This window comes from Acanthochromis polyacanthus, chromosome 11 (assembly GCF_021347895.1).
Source record: "Acanthochromis polyacanthus isolate Apoly-LR-REF ecotype Palm Island chromosome 11, KAUST_Apoly_ChrSc, whole genome shotgun sequence".
In the NCBI taxonomy this organism is placed as follows: Eukaryota; Metazoa; Chordata; class Actinopteri; family Pomacentridae; genus Acanthochromis; species Acanthochromis polyacanthus.
In genome coordinates, this window is record NC_067123.1 from 25,110,280 (window position 1) to 25,119,189 (window position 8,910).

General features: G+C 40.6%; 1 protein-coding gene across 1 annotated transcript; it reads left to right on the forward strand.

Annotated features, from left to right (window-relative positions):
- The first annotated feature begins 2,006 nt into the window (after nt 1-2,006).
- LOC110959511 (tissue alpha-L-fucosidase) lies at nt 2,007-8,687 on the forward strand. Its single transcript, XM_022206393.2, has 8 exons — nt 2,007-2,692; nt 2,833-2,967; nt 5,393-5,530; nt 5,692-5,797; nt 5,929-6,129; nt 6,597-6,787; nt 7,760-7,859; nt 8,080-8,687. Exons 1-8 carry the CDS (start codon nt 2,352-2,354, stop codon nt 8,212-8,214), a joined length of 1,347 nt encoding a protein of 448 aa, XP_022062085.1. The 5' UTR covers nt 2,007-2,351; the 3' UTR covers nt 8,215-8,687.
- The last annotated feature ends 223 nt before the right edge of the window (nt 8,688-8,910 follow it).

Consider the following 8,910-nt stretch of genomic DNA (forward strand, 5'->3'; position numbering starts at 1 on the left):
ATGTATACAGCAAGGTTCAGGCACACACACTGTGGTCTGACTGACATAAGCCCAACCTCATTATTTAACAGCCACACTTTGTACATTTTGCAGGATTTAAACTTTCACAGTATTAGTTTTACAAATTCGTGCTGTTCTCCTTGTGTGACAGTCACTCTTTTTATTGTGTCCTATGCCATAATGCTCCATTGTGTTTCAAACTGAGAATATTGAGCCAAAGCTCCATCAAATTATATTGCCAATCAAATTGCAATATGGGCAAAAAATCCCAATCTGATGTTTTTTCCTGTTCATCCCTACCTTTTCCTCCTCCAGCTTTGCTCCAACAATCAGCAGCCAAGCCTCCTCTTGGCAGCTAAAAAAAGGAAAATTAAAATAGACAAAGCAGTGAAAAGCTCTGAGAAGATAGCAAAAATGTTTTAAGGTAGACCTTTACTCAGTTTGTAATATGTTTAAAAAATGGGATGTAACTGGAGTGTTTGAGATAAGACTGAGATCTGGAGGAATTAGCTGACTGTGGAGTGTTGGTGGACTGTTTCTTCGTGCGGCAACCCACCACTCTCATGAGGAATTCTAAGGAAAAATATTTCCTGCATCATAACTATAGAAATAAGTGTCAGAAATTTGCAAAAACAAACAACAAATTTAAATTCATCACATGTTGGGCTTGTGGTGCAGCCAAAGTCACAGGGAACATTTCACTGGTAAAGAGAAGAATAGATTCAGTTAAGCAGCAAATTTTGGAAAAAAAAAAAACCATCACAGTGGCTGTAAAAATGCTCAAGAGGAAAATAGTATGGCTTCTACAACAGGATAATGATCCGATACACAGCAGAAAATCCACAGTGGACGACGTAAAGAAGTGCAAAACACCAACAAAAACAATCCTCCAAAGTGCCATATGTACAAGGCAGCTCAAGAGTCTCGCAGAATTAGAAACTTTTTGCAGGAATAATCAGTGAAAATCCCATAAACAAGAACCTATAGGCCCTCATTTGTTACACGTATTTACAAACTGTCATATTTTCTGACTTGAGCATTAAGTACTGACCATAAGGACCCCCCACATTTTGGTTTGGGATTTTTTTTTTTAAAGCAATCTTTCCTGAAATAGTTAAGAAATATGTAATGTTATACTCCTTTTGGAAATCAGTTAATCTTTTACTCATTTAGGTGCCCAAACATGATCATGACAGCTTACATGCAGATCAGAAAAAGAACAAATTACAAATTGCTACAAGTTATAATGAATAGAAATTAGTAAAGGTTTTCTTTTTGCACTTCAACATATGGCTTATTATTGGAAATGTCCTGTTTAAGCTTCTAAAATAAAGCATTATTACATTTGTTTTTTAAAAATCAATCATAAAATGCAGTTAAATTCCCCAAGAAAATGTTACTGAGAAAATAACAACTGTGCCACAATTTAGAACCAGTTCCATGGGAATGGGATGGCGCTTTTTATTTTTATCAGCTTTACACACATCATAGGTAAAGTGAAGTTGTCCCACAGTCCAGTGTGCATCCATTAGGTTTGTATCTACCATTGAGAGCAATATGAGGCCATGTCTTCAGTAGTTATTTCAAGGAGTTTAGTTATTTAGAGGGAGATTATTACTATACATTGACATCCATGACTAAAATTAGGGCACCGAAAGTTAATTAATCCTTTCACATTAACTTTAACCCTGTACATTTCTCAGCAAATGTTGTGAAACAAGTAACTGAATGAATACAACATAAGAATTCTAACATTTTCCTTTCTTTTCCCGTGGGATAAAGGAGGTGGGAGGAATTGTCTTGATTTCAGCATATTCAAATCCTTGTTACGGCCCTGGAAACGTATCCAGCAAATGATGCCACAATAATTTCTTGTTATTAGGATTTTTTTCCCACAATTGACACCCATGTATAATGCATGCATGGTAATTAAAGTCGTAATTGAAAATAAAAACGAAAGAATGCACTTTGCACTGATGAAACAGCTCAAGAAACAGTAAGTCATCGATGTTACACAGTCTTGAACAGCAGGTGGCGGTATGTACTTTTGGGTTGTGTGTAGTCCACCAGTAAAAAGAGCGAAGAAGAAGAAGCGTTGGCAGCAGCAGAACATAGACAGCAGAAGAAGAAAAAGTTCACGTGATTCTGGTCATATGATGGCTCATGACAAACAGTGAAACCTGCTTCTAATTTCGCTGCCAGGGGAGCAGTTTGACTTTATCATGTTCTTGTTTACTTCGCGGTTTTTGCAGATAAAGTTAACTATTATCTGTTAACTTGCTGAACTCGCTTGTAGCACTAAGTCGCGCTGACAGCTGCAGAAGTTCCAGGTGGACTGAGCTGCTGTAAACATGCTGCCTGTTGCCCTCCTCGTCATTGCTTTTGTAGCTCGAACCTCGGCTCGGTTCACTCCGGACTGGAAGAGTTTGGACGCCAGGCCGCTGCCTACGTGGTACGACGAAGCCAAGCTGGGCATTTTCATCCACTGGGGGGTGTTTTCTGTGCCCGGGTTCGGCAGTGAGTGGTTCTGGTGGCGCTGGCAGGGTCAGCAGCCTCCCGACCAGAGCTGTGTCAACTACATGTCCAAGAACTACCCACCTGGGTTCAGCTACCCGGAGTTTGCTCCTCAGTTTCACGCTCAGTTCTTTGACCCAGAGGAGTGGGCAGATATTTTTAAAGCTTCTGGCGCAAAGTGAGTTGCATCTTTGTCTGTCGCTGAATGTTTTCATAGAGCACCTGCTAGCTAACAGACAGTGTCACAGGAAACAGGTCCGTGTTTGAAATGCATCTGCTTTGATTGAATAATTCACTTTCACACTGTTTTCATTGCAGATATGTTGTCCTGACTGCAAAACACCACGAAGGATTTACTAACTGGGGCTCTCCAAACTCCTGGAACTGGAATTCTGTTGATACTGGTCCTCACAGGGATCTAGTGGGAGATCTGGGAGAGGCTGTGCGCAGCAGGTGGGTCCTCAAGATGTACAGTTGTGAAGCTCAAAGTTGGTAAACAAGAGTTTTAGTCTTTGATACATGATGCAAAGATACATTTTTTCCCTTGACAATAATGCCTTAACATGGCTTAGATGTAACTCTACACTATTCCTTTGTTTAGATTGTGCATGTGATTTATAACATTAAGTCCCTACCTCTTTCTCTTCCTATCCCACACTATTTGCTGCAGCTTAAGCACATCCGCTCAGCAAACGAAAGAGCATCAACTATCCGGTTACTGTGACTTCTGGCTTCCTTCTGTGGTACTATTACTGCAGATCACCAGTTGTTCAGTCATCTTGTGTTACCACCCAGCTAATGCTGATTTGCATGATCAATTAATATGCCTGTTAAAATTGTAACATTTTTGTTGTTTGGATTTCTTGATTGATTATTTTTTCATTTCATTGTACTAAAATGAGTGAAATCCATCCCTACAGCCATTTATTAGCTTTACCTGCTTTATCCTGAGGGTTGTGAGAGGCTGAAATTTGGTAGTAAAAAAACTAACTGATGCATGATGTTCATTCTGCACTCATATGTTAAAGGGGAACTTCGGTTTTTTTCAACCTGAGGTCTGTTTTCATATGTCATTCCATACATGTGAGTGATGGAGAAATGAATTTTCGACATAGCTCTAGTATTTAGCCAGGCAGGCAGCTTAGCAGCTCAGCTAGCGAAAAGTATGGGACACCTGGCCCCCCGCGTCAAAGTCTGCTCTAACGTGCTTTTTTTCCCACACTGACTGGCTCGGATAGTCTCAACGAGTGTCCCACAACATACTAGAGATGAGAAGTGAACAAAAACCTCCACATTACTTGGCAATCGCTATTTGTTGTGGTCTGTATCCAAATCTCGGGACGCTAGAAAGCAAATCTCGTTCCGAAATCGTACGATAGCTCGCGCCAAAACACCGGTGGGGGAAACAGCTGTTTGTCTCAGGTGAAGAGAGACAAGTGGAGCGATTTTGTGTCGGATTACATCTCATTATTGCATTTCTTACTTTCTCTTTACTTTTTGTTTTTGATCTGCTGGATTGTGAAAACGTTCACTGCACTGACTAGTACTAACACACAGGTATGGCTGCAATTATTTCCGCCTCCCAACTTACAGTAAGAATCAAAACAAACCGTGATAAACGGATATAAACTAAACTGCTGTTGGGAGGCACATAAAACATTAGCTAATAACGTACCTGCACTCCACCTGCAGCTGGTGTCTCCCATCTAGGAACTGCACTTTTCCTCAAAGAAAACGTGTTTGGGATTTGCTCGCCTCTTTGATCTGGAGTAATCATCCCGGTCAAAATGGTCGCTGCAGACTCTGTGGTCGGCATGTCGAAGTGCATCAACTGGAGTTTCAGGGTCCACTTGTAAAACGTTTTGCCACAACTTTAGCGTTTCCTTCTCCGAATACGGTAGTCTGTGAAAGCTGCGCGAAGTGTAGCGCACCATTCTGTTGCCACAACTCGGAAATGCACACTGACGACCCATTAGTTTTACCAGGTTTAGAAAAAACTAAATGTTCTGTAATCCGACACAAAATCGCTCCACTCGTCTCTCTTCACCTGAGACAAACAGCTGTTTCCCCCACCGGTGTTTTGGCGCGAGCTATCGCGCGATTTCGGAACGAGATTTGCTTTCTAGCGTCCCGAGATTTGGATACAGACCACAACAAATAGCGATCGCCAGGTAATGTGGAGGTTTTCGTTCACTTCTCATCTCTAGTATGTTGTGGGACACTCGTTGAGACTATCCGAGCCGGTCAGTGTGGGGGAAAAAAGCGCGGGGGGGCAAGTTGCCCCATACTTTTCGCTAGCTGAGCTGCGAAGCTGCCTACTGGAGCTATGTCGAAAATTCATTTCTCCATCACTCACATGTATGAAATGACATATGAAAACAGACCCCAGGTTGAAAAAAAACGAAGTTCCCCTTTAAGGAGGCTTCCCAAGTTGCCAGACGCACTTCACACATCAGTAGTCGTTTAGATCAAATATATTCCTAAAAATAATATTAATCTATTAGTTGTAGATGAGTATGGACATATGGAATAGGTTTAGTGTTTCTACTGTTAATTACTGTCATGTGGTCTCTGCTCAGGGCTGCTGACCACATTTCTAGCGCTACACCACCCCTGTTCGTATGTTATGCCGCATCAAAATTATTTCAGTGGGTGCCATACACAGATGTATACCAACTTTCAGTTTAAGAGAAACTGACTACAGTCCGACTTACGCTGAATATTTTAAATGCTGCTTTATTCTATTCTTGTTATCGTTACTGTAGCATGTCAAGAAACCTGGATTTTTATTGTTCTGGGGCCTGTATTTTGCCTGTTAGCCACCCTGCAGTAATGGTATGGTCTCGTGAGTATTGTCTTGTGTTATTGTCTCATTTAGGTCATTGCACTATGGACTCTACAACTCCTTGTACGAGTGGTTCCACCCTCTCTATCTGAACGACAAGAAGAATGGCTTCAAAACACAGGAGTTTGTGATGCATAAACTCCTTCCAGAGATTTACAACATGGTTGTCAGGTCTGTAGTGCTCAAATTACTGCATCAGCTGTTTGCATTGTCTATGTGTTTTTTTTCTGTACATACTATAATCAGGCATTGTTATATTGACATGTGCCTGTATGAGAGCACAGCATAATTGTTACATTTTTTTGCACCTTTTTCTTGCTGTTGCCTTGCAGGTACCGACCTGAGGTGATCTGGTCTGATGGAGACTGGGAAGCACCTGACACCTACTGGAACTCCACTGAACTCCTGGCCTGGCTCTACAATGACAGCCCTGTTAAAGTAAATGTCTTCTAAGGAAACAATGTGTTACTATGGAAGAATAGTGCCGATTACATTGCTTTAAATTATTAAACTGTGCGTTGTTTCAGAACAGTTACACATACTGACCAGATCTGCCTCCTCTGGTGTAGGATACCGTTGTGACCAACGACCGATGGGGAGCCGGCTGTGCCTGTAAACATGGGGGCTACTACAACTGTGAAGACAAGTATACTCCAGGCAAACTGCCCAAACACAAGTGGGAGAAATGCACGTCTGTGGACACACTCTCCTGGGGTTACCGGCGAAACATGAAGATGAAGGAACTTATGGACCTCCCTACCATTATTAAGGTGAGGATACAGCTTCAGATAATCTTTTTTTTTTATATAACTGACTACTAAATCTGAAAAGGTAGTTGCTTGTAATTATTCTCACCTGGACACATTTTTGTACTTGTACTGGCTACGTTGTGCCAACCTTTAAATCTAAGCCATTTTTAATTCATTTTAATTCTTTATTTCCCTTTAATTCTGTTCTAATGTCTCACTTTTCCTCTTGCAGATCAGTCTTCGAAGTTTTATTTTTTTTAATTAGTCACTTTGTTGATCCTTTCACTCACATGTTACTTTTGTTAAGCTACACCTTGATTGTGTCATCACTGTCCAGACAATACTGACCAAAGCTTAAGCTGTGCTCATAATGAGCCCACATTCTGTTACTCATCTGGTCTTGACTGTAAGTAATACCAATAGTTTGATCGGGACATTTTGCCAGTGACTGACTGCTTCCTCTTTTGTCTGCTGTTGCTTTGTTCCAGGATCTGGTCCAGACTGTGACTCTCGGGGGTAACTACCTTCTCAATGTGGGTCCTACACCTGATGGGATGATCCCTGCTGTGTTTGAGGAGAGGCTCAGGAGTGTTGGAGCCTGGCTGGAGATCAATGGAGAGGCCATCTATGCCTCCAAACCCTGGAGGGTGCAGACTGAAAACAGCACTGTACCAATCTGGTAAGAAAGATGGAGAGTGTTTACACACCCAGTTCACTGTTTACATTCACCATTTGCAAAGACAATGTGATGTGGAGACACATGGCAGTTTGAGACTGCATCCACAGCCCTACACTTTTTAGAATACTGTTTTAAAAAACAAAAGGATATCTGTGTGTTATAATCGTTACAGAGATTGCCACCCATCCTAACACACGTGAATATGAATGTAATGTGACACACAATCCTAATAACATACACTGGGCATGCACAAGCCAAACAAGAGGCAGAGGGTTGGCTGCTTGTTGTAAAAAAAAAAAAAAAAAAAAAAAATATATATATACACAGTATTTTTTGTGCAGTACCTTGCCAACTGTACATGTGGGAAGTCATAGCATTATACAATACTGAAATGAACTGCACAATAGGTGCTGTCATAGACAACAGAAGCAGCAATGTCTATCGATCTTACACCCAATCACCCATTTACCTGTGTCCTTGTTTTACTATATTCAGTTCATTTAAATATATACAGCACCAATTCACAACATAACTACTCTCTGTTGACTTCATATAGTAATGTCAACACTTTCCAGTGTGATAAAGAGAAAGTCAGTGAAGATAATAATTTCCTTTTCAGCAAGCACTTAGAAACAATGGGAAGGAAAACTCTTTTAACCAGAAGACACCTTTGACAGAATCCGGCTCAGGCAGGCAGCCTCAGTTTCTGACTGGCCATACTGAAATATAATCCTGGCATTTTCAGACTAAGCCAGGGTCAGCAGTGTGCTAAAAAGTCTTTTATTTTAGTGGGCTTCAAAAAAATATCGAAGTTTTGTGGATGCTGCGTGTAAACATTGCAAAAGTTCTGTATTTTAAAACAAAACCAATCAGTATGGATGTAGCCTCAGGCTTGAGTGTCGAATTAAACTTGCTGTGATCATGTTTATTAATCAAATGATCTATAACGCAGTTGTCGTTTCCATCATTTAGGTATACATCTAAGGGGACCACTGTATATGCCTTCATAACAACCAAACCCCCAAAGCCTGCAGTTCAACTGCTGGAACCTAAAACGTCACCAAGCACAAAGGTAAAGGGACAGTGCTGTCTATGTTGTCTTCACAGACTGCAAAAACTCACCAGTAGAGCCTTACTAAAAATACAGTTATGTCTGGTTAATACAAATACAATAGATTTAATAGAAGAGTTGAGCTACTCTCTGTCTACAACATGACATTTTGCAATCAGCTCAGTGACTATTCATTTAGTCATATGTGAAATGTAAATCGGAATGTTTGCCTCTTGTCCAGGTGACCTTGTTGGGGGATGCTACGTCCTTACCGTGGTCCCCAGTCCATCCTGATGCTGGCCTCAATGTCCTCCTGCCTGAGCTGCCTTATACTCCTGCTCAGGTGTGGACACTCAAACTGGAATTTGTCCAGTGAGCCTTAAACACCTGAAGTGTTGAATCTCTGTAAGACTAAATGTTTAGAATTTGGTAAACTCAGGTTTTTAACAGGAAAATGGGAAAACTTCTGCACAATCACTGAAGCGACGCTTGTGTAATAGCTAAGTATTCTTGCCACAATGAAATACTGGAACACGCCACTTCAATGATTCCTTTGTTGCTTTGAGGACTAAAATTTGAATGTGTCCCTGCTTCTTAATTGTAAGTTTTTTATAATTACATTATTATGGATGAAAAGTGGAGCCTCCTGCTCAGCTTTTGCAGCTCTTCCGGCACTTTCTCAATTGTCAAATTACTTTTTAGAGAAAAATCATTATTTGACTGGTCTGTTTTGAAAATGAACAATTTGCATACAAAATACTTTCTTTTTTATTTGTTTTTTAAAATATTGTGACTTTGTTTAATTTTTAGCTTGTCGAGTTCGTGAAGAATTAAAATCCTTTAAAGCAAGGTCAAGCGGCAAAGTTCTTTTACTATTTGTTATGGGATGCACTATGACAGCACATTTTGCCAAGGACAAGTAATTACATTTGGGTACCTGTCGATGCAGACTACCGATGTGTGTCCTGAATACCTTTACAATTCTACCAATGAGGTGTTATATTTTCAAACACAGCTTCCATAGCTTGTCCAGCATGCAAATTCTTAGACTGCTTGCATGTAGAATGACACT

What these genes read in the sequence shown, in the direction of transcription:
- LOC110959511 (XM_022206393.2), top strand. Translation starts at nt 2,352, where the DNA reads ATGCTGCCTGTTGCCCTCCTCGTCATTGCTTTTGTAGCTCGAACCTCG. An exon ending in TTTAAAGCTTCTGGCGCAAA is followed by an intron (nt 2,693 to 2,832) that starts GTGAGTTGCATC and finishes TTTTCATTGCAG; the next exon opens with ATATGTTGTCCTGACTGCAA. An exon ending in AACAGCACTGTACCAATCTG is followed by an intron (nt 6,788 to 7,759) that starts GTAAGAAAGATG and finishes TCCATCATTTAG; the next exon opens with GTATACATCTAAGGGGACCA.